Below are 16,356 nucleotides of genomic sequence, written 5' to 3' on the forward strand. Positions count from 1 at the left end.
AAGTAAGTGCGGCAGTGTGTGTGCCTCTGGTATCATTTCGACCACGCTGGGTCCTCGCTAAACATAAACCACTGCTTATCAGAACCACTGCATGGCACGTAACAGCCTTAGTCTTTCTCTTAAGCTGAACCACCAGGACATAAGGGTGAATAACTGAAAAGGAAACAACTGTTGCTTTTACTGGAGCATTGAATTTTAAGTCAGGAATTAGGATGTGCTCATGATTCTAATCTCTACGTTACATGCCAAAGGAGGAAAGAACTGGAAACTACAGTTTAAAGGGTATCAAAGGAACTAATCTAGATTTAGTTCAGCCATCTTGGGGTATTTCTTTGAAAAAGACACTTCTTGTCAAAAACAGCTACTAGGAAAGATTGGAAAGAAAGGATCTGAAAACATCCTCCTGTCACGACCTTCTTAAATGTTCTGATATGTAAAAGAATGGGCCAAAAATAATACAAAGATCTTAAGTTGAAAGACCTTTAATTTGGTTCCTGGAGCTTTTTCCTGCCCTTTGGTAAATACAGGAATTAACAGACTTGACTTAACCACCCTGGATTCCACACACCATCTAGACATCAGGTGTTTACCTCTCCAGCACACTTGCAACACCTACGTGCGAATTCAGATTGTTTACTAAGATAAAATGTTATTTCCACTTTTTGACCATAACAGTCTTGCGTGTAAAAAAGTTGGAATACTAAAATCTTCAGCTACGTGAGAAGGAAAAGTGAAAGAAAGCTTTGAGAGTCAGCATACAATTGCAGCAGGAAAAAGCAGGCTGGCTGCGCTCCTCTGTTTCCTCAGTGGCGCTGCCATTTGTCCGGGAACAGCCGCCTCAGTGTGTTCCAGTGGCTACCTTGGTGTGTCTGTCTGAATTGCTACCGTGGAACCCCACCTGTCGCTAGTTACACCGGGAAGAACAGGAGGAGTCTGTCCTGGAACTTGCGTTTCTGGCCGGGCCCGTGTGGCAGGGGTGGCCCTTGCTGCGCTGCCAGGCCTGGGTGGCAGAGCGCCGCGGTGGGGCGGGTGTTACCTGGCTGACTGCTGAGGGGCTGGCGCAGTTCTTCTTGTAGCAGGCCAGCATGTGAGCTGTCTGGCTGACCAGGATCTCTCTGACCGCCTTCAGGGGCTGGCTGAGCATGGCCTTAAAAGCTGCAAACAGAGAAGAGTGAGAGCCTGATAAAGCTGGGGACACATCTCCTCTGTAAGTGTCTCCAGTCTGCTGGCGTCTCCCTTTGCTAAGCTGAGGTTGATGGTGGGTTTTTAGTCTCTTTTACAGACAGCATCCTGGAGGATGTTCGTTCATACCATATCATAAAAGGATGCTGTTTATTCATCCTTTCCCCAAAACCCCACACCAAACCTCCAACACTGTGATGTGCAGTGCCTGTTCCTCGCTGCCTCCTGAGCATTACTTCCGCAGCAGTGCATCTAAAACACATCATCTACTTGTCTTCTCAATTTTATAACACTTCAGTAGTTACAACACATGGTTTCCCTCTGGGTAATCTCTTGAGCTCCCCTCCCCTCCCCTTCCTCCACCCAAAGCAAAAAAGGAAAGAAAATGGGTCTGTTTGTTTGTTAGAACTTTACCCGACTTGGCGAAGAAGTTGATCAGCGCATCAGTCTCACAACTCTTGTAGACGTCAGCTAACTGGGAGCTGCAGTTTAAGCCTATATTGTGTATGCGAAGTCGTCTCTGCCCGCTCACCGACGTGTAGAGGACAGCACACTGCAACAGAGAAGCAAATTACCTTCGGGTTTTACTTTAAAACTCATGATGGCCACCTGGGCACACAGGGACTTCTGAGGACAGCCTGGCCTGGCGGTGCTGCTGCCACCTCCAGCTCACCTGTAGTTCTTACAGAAGGATGTTAGACATGAGACAAGTTACTCATCTTAAGATTATAAAAAAAAGTCCTAGTTAGTGACTGAGGCACTTCCTCCTCTCCTTTGATGCACACTGGTGGTATCACCAGAAAACAGGAGCCCGCTGATCAAGTCATACTGTGTGTCACGTTTGAGCAGTTCAGCCGAGATGAGAAGCTCGACAAGAAGCGCTCGGCCGTTCATGTTATCTATCTCTTGGCAAAAACACCACAGGAACGCTTCATGTTGGAAAGCTGAATGGTTTTACATGGGTCAGTCGTTAGGAAAGGAAACCAGAGGGCCTGCGAACGCTGGATCTGCACCTACCATGGGTTAGACATGAGGGTATCACTTAAGAATTTCTTCACTACTCCAATTCTACTTCAATTTTTTACTTTTTTTTTTTTTTTATTTAGTGGCATTATGTCACCATGGTCTGAGCAAGCTGTGCCTTGCTCCCAGCAGTCCTACACCATAACTTTTTTCTGTTACAGCTGCAGAAGTTCTTGCTCATGATTTCATGACATTACAGGTAATGAATAAGTAAGTTGGAGATTTTTTTTTTTTTTTACCTGAATTAAGGCTCCACTGTCTTCATTGAGTTTGTCATCATGTTTGAACTCCACTGTCACTGCCTTGTCACAGTCAACTGCTGCCATCTCCACATCTGTGGTGTTGTTCATGTAAATAGCACCAAAGAAGTCTGTAGCCCTGAAGCCTGCAGCCAGATTAGACCAAAACAAACGTATCCTGTTATTTAAAAACGGCAAATAAACCTGTCATTATTTTGTGACTTTCCTTTTACAGCCAGTCAGTTTTGCTTACTCAGACAGGAACCATTTTCCCTCTGCGATTTGCAGCCTCAGGGGGTCTGATGGCATTTTTTTGACAGTTGAATGGGAGGGAAAAGCTGATGGGCCACGAAGCGTCGCTGTGACCCTGAGACCACCCAGAAACTTTTGCACTGTTAGCTTGGCCACTGTGTGTGTTTCTCCAGTATGAAAATGAGGAACTTGTGAGCGTCCAGCAGCAACACATTTTTATACCACTTCCTTGCAATCCAAGGTGCCTGCAGAATGACCTGGAGTCTTACTCCTATTTGAAAATTAAGTATGATAATAATATCGATGCCTTTTACAAGTCTATTCCATTCCTTTTCAAGAGGCACATGAGGAAGTAGAACAGTTGGCCTGATCTTAGAGCATGGTGTTATTTAAAATGATACACTGGCATTTGCATTCACGTTTAGTTTCCTTCCCAGCGGGTACCATTACCTGTACTGGTCCGAACCCTCATTATTGCATCAAATCCGGGCTTTTTCCCTATGTCCCTCCTGAGGTCACTTAAGAACTGCGCGCTGTCCGCATCGAGCTGGGAACGCAAGCAAAAGGTCCAGTTCACCACCGGGTGGCAGCACCGCAGCAGAAACCCGCACCGACCCCCTCTCCCACGGCCTCCCCTCTCCGCCCCGCACGGCAGCGGCAGCTCCTCGCGGGTCTCTGTGCCTTTAAGAGACGAACCACGTTGGTTGTTCTGTCTACAGAAAGATGTACACCCAAGTGTTCACCAGTTCGGCACCGGGCTGACACACCCAGAATGCCAGTCAAATTATCTCCAGTGAGATCCGTAAGATACGTGTTTGAGCCTGAGCTGTCACCTCTACCTTTGAATGTTATCCCTGGGAGATTTTTCTAGAGTCTCTCTAATTTTCTGTTGAGCATTGAAGCACACACTGAAAAGAACAACAAATCCCCAGGTGTTCCTATCTGGAAGGATAGTGCACCACTCACCTGGAAGTTATTGTACTTGTACAGCGTTCCTCCGGTGTACATGGTGACAAGGCCCATGGAGGCCACATCCACATACTGATTCGGAAAGAGGAACAAATTCACGCAGCAGCCGTTGGCTACACACTCCCTGGCTAAGGCCTCGTAAGAATTTACCTGGGGCTGGAAGAGTGTCTGCACAGAATTGAAAACACAAGTGTCATAACAAACGATACCGCTGGCAGCCAGCCGCAGTCCAGATGCCCTCCCGAAGGAAAACGGGTTAAGTGGAAGTTTTAAGCGAGGGGTGGGTTTGATTAAAACCGTGTTGCCCCCACCCATACACTCGTACGCAGGGAACAAACAGTACAGTCTTGGAGAACTAAACACCGAACAGGCAGGTACCAAAGGGTCTCGATGGGCAGAACGATTTGTGACCGGGGTTCCTTTATTGACGGGCAGGGCTGCTTTGCCAGAGTTTGCCTCTGGTGTTCCCACAGGGCCAATACCAATGTACTCCTGGTCGTGGCACCGTGAGAATGGGAATATTAGAATTAACCAGCACTGCTTTGTAAAAGACAAGCCACAAAAAAAGGTCAAGGCTCTGTTAGTGCATCATAGTATCAGTCCCTTGTTAACTCACAGCGGAACACACACCTTTTCTTTGTCTGTACCGAGCAGTTTTTTGTCATCTCTGTTTCTCAGCTTCCCCGGGGCTTCTGCAGTTGGCAGTGACGAATGGAAGATAAACAATTTCCCAGCACATTCTGCAGCCTGTTTCAAAGACACCGTATGGGTATATTTATTGCTGCTAAGATAAATGAGCCTCTTTATCATACAGTGTGGTGTCTCAGAGAACAGGGCAAACTTTCTGCAACTTCCTCAGAGCTGAGTAACTCATTCAGAGACCGAAATCGGGATGGAACTAAGTCCCAAAAAACCTGGGCATTTTCCGTCAGTAAGTAACTTGGTCCAGTGCATGACAGCTCATGCATTGTTCCAGTAATTTCTACATGGGAATCTCAAATCTTCATGGGCAGCACCAGGAGTACCTCTCTTGGAGACTGCCAACGGGATACAAGCATTAGGTGACAAGCAACAAGTATCAAAAGCACAAATGCTAACTTGGATAAAATTAAAAGGAAATGTAATTAAACAGAAAAAAATTATTTCTTTCAGTTCAGGCACGCCAGTGTTCACCACATTTTTATAGGCGAGCGACAATTACATCCCTGTACTAGATTCCACACTTGGTACGACAAACTACAGGCAGAATTAATTATTGAAGAAACAGATTTGAGAAATGTTGTGTATTTTTGGATCAACAAATTTCTCTACTCAAAGCTCATGCCTGACTTGTATGCAGCAGGCAGATAAATCAGCTATTCTGAAACACCACTGGCTGATTTCTGCCCCCACAAATCTTGTGGTGAACTCCGGTGGCACTCTTTGAACTGGCAGCACCCCATGGAAGTGTCAGCTCTTCAGGGGATGTCCCAGACATGCAGGAAGCAACCGAGGATGCACCTTGACCTGTGGATTCATTTTCAGCTGTATTCAAGCTGTGAGAACTTGTCAGTTGAGCGGAAACCCTCCAACCCCCTGCTCGATTCAGTCGTAAACAGCCATAAATACCTCGTTTTGCACAAGAGCTCAGCAGGAGCGGCACAGGCAGGGAGAAAACCTATCTTGCACGTGTGGGGGACAGGAAGTCAGTGTAAGGACTCAGTATCTCTGCAAACACAGAGCATCTACTGGTGCTGTTGCAGTAACTGCACACTTTATTTCTCTCAAATGCTGAATGAGAAACCAAATCCTGCTCCTCACCTTCTCCTAAACATCCGTCTGATGTGGAATAGACTAGGGACTGGTTTCCCTCAAAAAGCCCCATCTGGAAATAGATATTCTGCTTATCAGAGTTCTCGGTTTACCACAGCAGTTCAAACATGCTGTTAGAACACCAGAGCATTAGTGCTGGAAACAATCAGCAACTTTGTTTCCCTAATTTCCCATCGTGGGAAGGGACTTGGGAACTGGCTTGAGCAAACGGAATTTCTGCAGCTTATCAATTCTCATTAAAGAGCTGCTTCTCTGTACAAAAGGAACACTCTAACCTTTAGCGCCTCCATGCCAGCCTGGATAACAGGAGCGAAGATGGTCTCACTCTCGTTAGTGTCCGCAAACATCTCTGGAATCTGGTCCAACAAGCTACGGAAGATGGAAGGATCAGTGTCTTGGCTGGTTAGTGCGTTTGGGATAATCCCCAGCCACACCTTGTAACATACCAAGTCTTCACACGGGAAGATGTTTTCCATGCAAATTTACATTAAAAAAAACCAAACCAAACCAAACCACTGAGTTTTCATTGCTCACTTTCTTAGGATTCCAGTGAGAACAAAGCAAACCATGCATTTAAGTTCTATGAGATGCATTATTTCAAAGCTGCCAACATGCAGTAATAAAGGAATATGCAATAAATCAAAAATAGCTAAAAGTCCAGGAGTTCTGGTGTGCTGTGGGGACTCAGGAGTCTGGAGGGTCATGTCCAGGTGTGCATCATACAAAGCACGAGAGGCAAAACAGGCCCTGCTCACAGCTCCAACCCCCTCCCGTCTGACACAGCACAGCTGAAGCTGCACGATTTACACCTGGCCGAAATATGCTTTAAATTCAGCACTAGGGGATTGCAGACAAAACTTTTTCTTTTCCTCAGAGGTGGAAATACATGACTTGAAGCATCTGCTGGCTTCTAAAGTATTGCAGTAAATGCCTGTGCCCCCCAAAGCCCAATAACACAACTGACTGAAAGCCATAATGCCTATCATAAACGTCCAGATCTTAGCCACATATGGAATAGTTATACTTTACTTGATAACAACGGATCGTGATTCCTCAAAGTTCACAAGGAAACCATCCAGCAAAGGAACAAAAACTTCTCCAACATCTGAGACCACCATCATCTGAGGCTGAGCTAAGCTGCTTTTTACATTAAAGAAGTGGAGGACCTTGTTGTAAGTGACAAAACCAACTCGAATTGCTGAGGATTCTTCTTGCTCTTCTCTGTAAGAAAAACAGAAACCACTGGTGGTAATTCAGAAATTCTGACCTTGGCCTAAAAGCATGCATTTGAGATGCACAGCTGCCTCCAGCCCGTTATCTGTACTGGGAGCAACAACCAAGCTGATGTAATAGCCTCAATCTTTCCTTTAGGCCAAATTAAATCACCCCGATAAAATCAACTGCTGTATTATTTAGTTCTGTATTGTTTAGTTTAAATGTATACATATTTACATTAACCCTATCGGCTGTGCTTCCCATCCCAGCAGTTGAGGCCCCAAAGGTAAAGAATGAACCATGCTGTCCTCAAAACATGGAAAAGAGTGGATAGGACAATTAGTTTACAAGACAATCAGAAAATCAGCTTTATTGAGGATGCATCCTAATTTAGTGACACTAATGACCGATGCCTGGTAAGAATAGTAACCACAGAAATAGCCACGTTGATTTTATTTTCTTTAGTTTATGGGAGAAGTCACTCATTCAAGATTATGGTTGTAAAAAAAATTAGCACCAAAAAATATGCTAATTAACAAGCGTGATCCCATAATGGACCATGCTAATCTACTAAGAACTACACTGGAGTAATGCCCTGTCATTATTTGATCAGTAGTAAGCACACAGTGTTTAATGCTCACAAAGCAAACGCGCTGTATTTCATAACACGTTTGTTCCCCACAAGATTTGTTCTCCTCTCAGATACATACCAGGACAGCCCTGTAAGAAGCTTTAGAAGTTTTGCTAATTAACACTAAGAGCTAAAGATACAAGCCATCAACACCATGGCTTTAGAGAGGCTTTCCACGCTGGAGTACTCCGGTGTTGCTATTTCCCTGTTTAATTTAACGAGGAAAGCAGCACTGCCCGTAACACAACTACAGCAAGGCAAGGCAAAACTACAGGCTGGGACTTAACTGGCAACGCCACTAGAGTTCACTGCAAGAAAGGGAAAGAACACCAGCTACAAGTGCTATTAGCACGACAGATTCTTCCTATTCCTGTAAATCCAGACAAAGTTTAAGAGCTGCCAGCAGTGTAAAAATTCACATTTGGTCACCGTCACCCCCAAAACGCCTGTACTGTAAATTCCGACATTTTCTGTAGCTTGTTTTAACCTCTCAGCATGCAAAGCTGCATGAACACTGCAGTGCAGTGAGTTAAGCAAAGCACACGTGTGTTTCTTTACCTTGGAAGTTTGTCTAGCAGAGTCTTCAGTTCATCACATATGAGTTTCACTAGGCCACTGTTTATGTTTCTGTACGATACATCAATCATGAAGATATAAGCTGGTGGCTTTGGAGGCTTGTTGTTCTACAGAAAAAAAGGACCATTCACAAGAAAAGTCAGACAGTGTCCTGTGCTGTAGAAAAAATTTACAGGGGGTACCATAAGGCAACCTAAATACAGCACTCAGTTGTTTAAGAAGCGCTGTGGATCAGAAAGAGTAACTGTCGCAGGAAGGTGACATGTCGTGGGCAAAGCCCACCCCCGGAATAAAGCGTTATCCCTGGCAAAGAGCATCCTAATGGAATAAAATATGCAAAGGGCAACAGTTTGTTAGAGAAGATGAAACACACACATTTCCTGCTGCAATTCACGTGTTTGAACAGCTCTGCCTCCTGGCTCTTTTCCGTACCGCGCTGGTGTGGCGCTCCGTTGTAGCCATATCAATGCCATCCTGTTAATGCGCTCTGTGAACGCTTACACCCAGGTTTTGATACCGTTTGCCTCTCGCGACTGTTACGTGATTGCTAACCAATCTGGAAACAGAAAACTCATCTTCGGAACCGAACCAGAAGTAAAACATCTCCTTCTCAGCGGCACTAAGTGGTGATGACGTGCACCCTGGCTGGCTGTCTTGCCGTCTCCTACTCCAGTGCATTCTGGACAGCTGAAGGGTACTTTCAGGAGTAAGGTGACTTCCTGTAATATAACCAAAGCATGAGAGCAGGACGTTCAGGGTATGTAACTGCTGCACACGCAGCAGTGTCTCGGGCTGGTACGGCTTCCTGGGGGAATTCCTCTAGTCATGATGTAAGAGGCATACGAATCGCGAGACGCTACTGGCACAAGTCTCTAAGTACAAAAAGAAAGATGAAGGTTTTTCGTTTCCAAATAAAGCAATGTAATGCTTAGAGATGCACCCAGGAAGAAGATCACATAAAGGGAACACAGCGGCAGTAATCATCACGCTCCCTCAGATCAGTTTTCCTGATTCCCGTTAAGATGAGTAGTGGTCATTAACTGGTGTCAAATTCAGGATGGCTTTTCCATTATACTGCTTCACTGCCTTCCCACACAGAGTTCTGACCACTTAACCGAATTATACTTGTTAAACTAAACCCCAGAAAACTCCATTTAAGAAAAATAGCATCTAAGCCTTGAATTAGGACTTACCTACAGTCCCTGGCACACTTTAAACTGAACATTTTACCCTTGATTTTGCTTCATTTCAATCGTGTAAATCGGGGTTAATTCCTGTGAACTAAAACCAGGCAGTATTTTTAAAAGCTGTTCTGTTTACAGTACTTGGATTCTAGTTTCAAAAACCGTATCAAACACTATTGCTGAACGCTTGTATCGCATCACCCTTTATAAAGAATCCCTGCATAATTCCTGACAAATACATGGAGAAATGAGGACTTGTGCTCTTGCCACATCCGCTTTGCGGGAGCACAATAATGCCAAACAGCTGGTATCTGTTAACATTTTTTGTAGCTGTTCATCCTTGTCAGTTGATAAGCACAAAAGGAAATGACTTTTCAGTTCTGCTCTTAAACTGGATTTATAAAACAACTAAACCTTTGCAACTTGCAGCAAAAGAAAAAATGGATTATAGAACACTGTTAACATCTGTAAGATTTAATGACAGCATTTCCAGCGTGAGTGTGAATTTCATAAGAGGCTGCTTTTCTGTAACGTCCTAGTAAGCCTATGGCCGGATCTTTGCAACAAGACAACAGACAGTACTGGATGACTCGTCAAGGAAACTCCCTGATTTAAGAAGCTACATGGCAAAAGCCACTGCAGTGCAAGATACACCGTGATGATGGCTGCATCACACAGGGTTACACCCTGTACAGAAGAACTGCAAAAATGGCACAGAGCCATTCAGTACACAAAAGTTTCAGAAGTTTAGCTGCCAAAAATCAGCAAAGCTTAACCAAATGGGATGGAGCTACACTGGGCGTACACTGAGGATAATGCCTCCCTACAACTCTCCTCTTCTGGAGCCGAACCCAGATTCCAATAAAAGCTATATAGATCATCTCAGGGATTTCTCTAGATTTGGGAGCAGTACCCTAGCAAGAAAGCAGAATTAAACCTGGTGGTCTGAGGAAGTTACTGGTGTGTACTTCAAGACTTTGCAGGATCCAGTTGTCTTTCCTAACCTTATCATGACCTCAACTCCACTGACAGCAGGAACAGAAAAACCCGTCATAGAATCACAGAATCCTTTAGGCTGGAAAAGACCTTTAAGATCACCAAGTCCAACCGTTAGCCCAGCACTGCCAGGTCACCACTAAACCACGCCCCTCAGCACCGCATGTCTTTTAAATACCTCCACATACTATGGACAGATGAAGTCACACTTGCAGCTTTGTAAAATGAGCTAAAGTTTGAAAAGTTTAAGTAATTCACACTTTTGGAAGTATCAAATACATCTCTCATAAAATCAGCTATAAACATGTACAGTGACTTGGGCGGCCACTGGATTGAGTTCTTCAATGAGCTTCTATTAGGAGAGAAAAAACCGATCCATTGTAACTTTCTGGTGAGAATGCTGAAACGACTCCTGCCAGGAAAAGATTACAGGGTCAAATTCCCTTGCTAAGGCTTTCAATATTGCGAAGGAAATGTAGGCGTATCTGCCTTCAAAATCCATAGAGGACAGGCATCGGGAACGGAACACTATATCAGAACAGCCCACACAGCCTCTGAACAGTGTAACCTGCTAGCTAGGACCGAGCAAACACCCCGTTAAACACTGCTGATCCATGACTCTGCTGTGCTACTCTTACTCTCACTTGCTTGTCCATACTCTGCAGCACAAGAGAACACCACACAATACCGTCAGCTTAAATCCTCTGCATCTATCTACATTTTCTAGAATGTTCCTGGTCTTGACATTCAGGTTGCAAGAACATTTACTGTACTGGGGGTATTTAAAGGATTTTGTTTGTTTTGACATAAAATGGTACATCAGTCAGCATACTGAAAATACTCACACGGCAATAATCCAAAGTAGCAACATATTCATAGGATCCCAGAGATAGCTCAGGCCGTTCATAGTGGTCCACCCGTCGGCCAATGTGGTCCAGATGTTGAAAGAAGAATGGAGGGACTGAAAGTCAACACAGGAGCAAGAAAAAAGAAGAAAATTTTATATTTTGGGGAGGAGGGGAACAACCCAACAACCTCCTTCAACAGATACAACGTACTAATATAGGCTCCTCTGTTACTGATCAAGCGAAGAGTTTAAGCACTTACCCAGGTTTTTCCCCACATTGGCTTAAAAAAACCCAACCAACCAAACCCCCATGACATTCCAGTAACGCCACCTCCTTTTGTATTTGGAGCACAGGGCATATTCCCCTAGAAATGCCCGTATTCTCCCACCTGTGCACGGTCAGGCTTGGGTGGGTAAAACTGACCCAGGCCATTTCCAGGCCAGCAGCCTGACAGCCTCAGGATACAGACTCAACAGTGACTATTATGTTAGTAGATCCAGTCTACTCGGCTTTTCTCCCCTCTGCAGAGGGACAGCAGAAAAGCTAGCATTCTTCCTAAAGCCTGTACTGCTTTACCCAGAAATACCACTTCGCTGCAAACAGCTTTACACGGTTCACAACCCCGCCCTACTGTACAGCGAAGCGCCCGGGGTCCGCTACACTGGGAACCTTCTGCGGCCACAGGCAAAAGGTACCGAACTCCAAAGCATTAAGAAATCAAGCACGTTTGCCACCAACAGTTTACGTACAGCCAGTCTAATGGTTAGAGTATCACTGGACAAGATTCACCTCTGGATTTTAGGTCCTCCTTCCTCAATCAATATACATTTAGAATGCTTATTTTTCACATCTTTCCCTGTAAAAAGGGCACGTGTGTGTCAGCAGTGTAAATATCTACCTAGTTTGCTGGCCATTTTTGGGCCTCATTAAAGGTTTGGGGGTTTTAAGTGCTTTCTCACTTGGATAAAAGACATTATAGTAATACAAAGCATGATTTAAAACGACACCGCAGCTTAAGTGTCTGTCTTCAAGCATTCACAGTGCGTTTAGATTTCTCTTTGAGAGTTTAAACTGCTAAGAGCTATGACATCTGTTATCTGCTATGCCTGCACAAACGCCTGAGCACCAGGGAGAAAAGATGCTGGACCGAGCCTGTCAAGGTTCATGTTTCAGAGCTGAAAAGATGCCTGTATTAGGGAAAGCACCGATAGACCGCTGCGCTCCCGGTGAGGAAATCCCACTTGATACAAATGTCTAGAAAGGCTTGTTCTGGCAAAGCCTTGGGATTTAGCCAGGAGCACAAGAACAGTTATGAGTCACAGGCAGGCAGCACACTTGAACAAATATGGCATGGCATCTTCTGTGAAAACCAGCGCTTGTGACAGCGAGATTAATAGGTCATTGAGCCACTGCATCCACCGTCATGGACAGGACCACGCTATGAGGGCTCTAAATATTTGGTCATTTTTCTTAAAGAAAGTAATTTTTTCTACACAAAAGTTGCTTTCAGTTCGCAGAAGCAGCATCTTTGTGTCCTAGGTTGACACAGTATTTTCAAATAAGGTTTTGAACCTATCAGACTGGACTTCATGAGTCAGCATTATTGTTCATACATTTATTCTTTCAAATTGCACCAAACAAATATTTCTACATACATTTCTTGGGCAGCTTTTTTTTTTTTTTAATTTGAGCAATAAGCGTAGTTACTGCATCTCACTAAACCATCTTCTCACCAAGTCAGTAAAATCACTTTAGGAATATAGTTTCTTTCTAGTTTTACGGAATTTGCATGAATCGCAGGTCAGAGGAACATCACTTACCATCATTTATACAGTTGCAAAATCCACACTGGTATCTTCTTCCACCTTCAATAAACTGCATGAAGGGACACATATAGGCTTTGCACCGGTTGCATCGGATTGGTCCAGTCTCACCATGGTTTACAACATAAAGAGGCGTCTAGATGAAGAGGGACATGAAGTTATGAAAGCAATGCAAACCTGAAACCAAAGAAAGTGAGCTAGACAGCTACTGCTCAGACTGCTGTCAGAGAGCATCTGATCGAGAGACCGTGCACAGCTCAGCCTTCACCCAAAGCCTGCCGCACGCTTGGCTCAGCTCCACAGATCCCCGAGGGGCTAAATTTACACGTTCACAGGCCGTATTATCACATTTATGAGAAAGACAGGGAGGATTCACACCAAAAGGCTACCAGCTTTTGAAAGCATTGGAAGTTCAGGGCTCCAGGCCGATTCTCTTCAGCAAAGGGTTTTTACATCTCACTAAGAGAAATCTGCTGGAGTCAGGTAACTTGCCACCTTCGTCAGACTGAGCTCTTCCCAAAGAAATCTACTGCAAATGGTCTCTCAATAGGTACGTGCTAAGAAAGCTAAGAAAGCTTTCTAATATTTTGCCCCTGAATGCTGCCACGTTTAAATGTTGTCAGGGCCACCAGCTACAGAGGACATTTACAAGAAATACTAACATTTAGTGAAGGCAAACAGCAAACAAACACAGTACGTCAAGCACTTGTCAGCTGGATTACGCTGACCAGGCTCGCTTGTAGCCCCTGCCAAAGCCCACAGCTAACAGGAGACATTTTCCAGATGCCTCTTCCAGTAATAACTGTGCAGCAATTGAAGGATTCCTGCGATTAGAGTTCATGTTAGAGAAGTCACACTTGAAAACAGTATAAAAACGGAGCGTTGCTCAATTACTCGTGAAATTCTATGTTTTGCATTTTTCTTTTTATCTTACTCTTCAATTCCAACTGAAAATCTCTGAACGTAAGAATAAGAAAAGAAATCCAGAGTCTGAACACACGGCAGACCTCTAGAAGAGGAAAAACACTGACAGCTTTGAATGCCAAAACTTACCACTAGCATATGCACGTTAATTATTCTGTCTCTTCACAGCGAAGGGACATATTTCAGCTCTTATACACTTTATCTTTTCTTGGAGCATAAGAGTCTCTGAATACCTAGAAAGTAACTCATGGTCTTCTAGCATTCACTGCTTAGATATATTTTGTTTGTTTATATTTTAGAGAGACTATTTTCCCCATTTATTTCTCCAAAGGAGAAATAAACCTCCAAATTAACCTCCAAAGGGCTTAATGATTTTTGCCAAGGGGTTTTTTTATATATATAAGGATCAAACACCAATAAAATCATGCTGCAGAAGCAATTTTCTTCCCAAGAAGCTTGCAGAAACTTTAAAAACAAAATAAAGGGGGGAAAGAAACCCCCAAACCACTAAAGCAAAACCAACCAAAAATGCACACAATAGAATTAAGGATTTTGTCTAACAAAGAAAAATCCTGCAAAAAAAAAGCCCTATGTGAACCTTTATTGATTTTTCATTCGGAATTTTTTGACATTAAACAGAATTTACATTTTAATATTTGAAGTGATTTAAAACACTACATCAATAATGAAGACATCTAGTATCTATGATAATTTTAGAATAAGCACTCTGGCCGAAAGCTTCAAAACTCCACTTCTTGATGTGAACATCACAACTACAAAAGAAACTTAGCTCAAAAAGCTGAAATCTTCCAGGGCATCACACCGTAAGACTAGACCCTCTAGTCATCAAGAGAAAGTAGTTTCTGCTCAGGCGTGTAAACTGCTAGTGCATTTCCAATCATCAAAATCACTTCTGTCAGGGTGAAGTGACTTTTTTTTTTCTTTTAAATAAGTAGATCTCCGTGGGAACACACACAGATAAATAATATTGTATATGCATTAAAAAGCATAAAGTAGTAAGTTTAAACTAATGAACACATAAAAGAAAACCGGTCATAAACAAGACAGGGTACTAAAAGGGAAAGTCTTGTCTGACGTGCTCCCCCCTCTCTGTAGATGTCACTGTGTACCAGGAGAAGCAGCAGAGATCTGTTTATGGTCCCTTGGAGGTCAGTGGCAAACTCCCATAGGAGCAGGGGAATAAGATAAAAGTAAAAAATATTTTTTCCTTTTTTGTTTGGTTTTTAAATTAATGCAGCATTGTTTTTCTTTTGCCTTTCCACCTCTAAGCTATCGGCATCATCCTTCTCTCTTCTCTTAAATCTCTGCCAGTAATAAGTGAATCAAATGAGATATCTGCCCTAACTATTAGGACATTTGCTAGACTTCTGGATTTGTTACGGCCTTACAATTCTCTTCCTCATCTCTTCACAAACCTTTGTCCAATTTGCCTGTTTGGCCCCCCTAATCAAGAAAGAGAGGGACCTCACGAACAGAAACACCTGGGTATTGCTGCTGGCATGCCAGCACTATCAAAATATTTATATTTCTCAAAGCCAATGTCTAAACTAATACTTGGTAGCCTAAATCTGAACAGGACACACAAAAGGGATTTCTTTATGTAAGCCAGAAGAGTAGGGAAGCAGAAAGAATCAGTTGTGCTGGGAGACAGAACACTACAGTTTTTTGATAAATCACAGGAGGGTCGGGCAGAAGAGATGCGAAATGCTCGAGGAGATCTGCATAAACTTTCCCTTTCCTGGAACCTCAGGGCCTCACTGAAGTGCAAGTCCTGAAAGCCAATCTGATAAACCAGAACTTATCCCGCTATCAGTCCAAATATAGCTGCGATAGCAAGAGTTTTATTTTGGAAACATTTCAGCAAGAACATCCCTCAGGATTCAGAGCAATACAACAAAGCAATAGATAGACATTGGTGGCACAGCTCCAAGAAGAAACACATCCATAAAAATTTCCAAAGGGACTCTAACCTGCACTTTAATGTCTGAGAAAGCTGGATTACTATTGCTTGCTATAAAAATGAAGTCCTGACAGACTCCTAAGGGTTCCCTGTGATGCCTGCAAAGTATCACCATATTCTTATTGCAGGATCAGGGCCACAGCTGGAAATTCTAAGTGTAGGAATTTCTGTGATGAAGCTCAAGATTGTCATGGCACATCTCTGGAAAGGTGCTCCAAAGAGAAAAATCATAAGAGAAAGTCTCTGGAAAACAAGAGAGGCACACGTGAACACTGAAGAAAACCAGCCATTTATCGCACTGCAAAAACCAGTACGTACAAGCACCTGTTTTCACTGCCAGACTGGCACAGAGACTGGGCCGCGAGAAAACATTCTGCGGCTGTGCTGAAGAAAACCAGCCGTTTATCGCACCGCAAAATACAGTACGTACAAGCACCTGTTTTCACTGCCAGACTGGCACAGAGACTGGGCCGCGAGAAAACATTCTGCGGCTGTGCTGCAAGACAAATCCGCACGTGTGATGGACACCACACCTTGTCTTTGCCTCTTCCTATCCGCCACAGCCAAGGCCGATTCCTGTCCGCTCTTTGACAGAGACCCCATCAGTGCGGTGACAAGCCTACATCAGGAGCTACATTCTTGCCCTTCGTTTGACTCCACCATCGTTTAGGTGCGTTTTACACCCAGCCTGAACCAACAGG

The 16,356-nt window shown here is 43.8% G+C and overlaps 1 protein-coding gene across 1 annotated transcript in view; it reads right to left on the minus strand.

Moving 5' to 3' along the window:
* Window positions 1-16,356, minus strand: part of SEC24D (SEC24 family member D) — a 41,090-nt gene that overhangs the window by 2,345 nt on the left and 22,389 nt on the right. The window contains exons 8-18 of the mRNA XM_010131443.1: window positions 12,748-12,886; window positions 10,925-11,040; window positions 7,882-8,006; window positions 6,507-6,698; window positions 5,753-5,846; window positions 4,296-4,412; window positions 3,663-3,833; window positions 3,147-3,243; window positions 2,445-2,590; window positions 1,597-1,735; window positions 1,037-1,155 (exon numbers count right to left, since the gene is read on the minus strand). Coding sequence (XP_010129745.1) covers window positions 1,037-1,155; window positions 1,597-1,735; window positions 2,445-2,590; window positions 3,147-3,243; window positions 3,663-3,833; window positions 4,296-4,412; window positions 5,753-5,846; window positions 6,507-6,698; window positions 7,882-8,006; window positions 10,925-11,040; window positions 12,748-12,886 — 1,455 coding nt within the window. The remainder of the gene's footprint in view (window positions 1-1,036; window positions 1,156-1,596; window positions 1,736-2,444; window positions 2,591-3,146; window positions 3,244-3,662; window positions 3,834-4,295; window positions 4,413-5,752; window positions 5,847-6,506; window positions 6,699-7,881; window positions 8,007-10,924; window positions 11,041-12,747; window positions 12,887-16,356) is intronic.

The sequence above is a fragment of the Buceros rhinoceros genome, unplaced genomic scaffold (assembly GCF_000710305.1).
Source record: "Buceros rhinoceros silvestris isolate BGI_N320 unplaced genomic scaffold, ASM71030v1 scaffold7572, whole genome shotgun sequence".
In the NCBI taxonomy this organism is placed as follows: Eukaryota; Metazoa; Chordata; class Aves; order Bucerotiformes; family Bucerotidae; genus Buceros; species Buceros rhinoceros.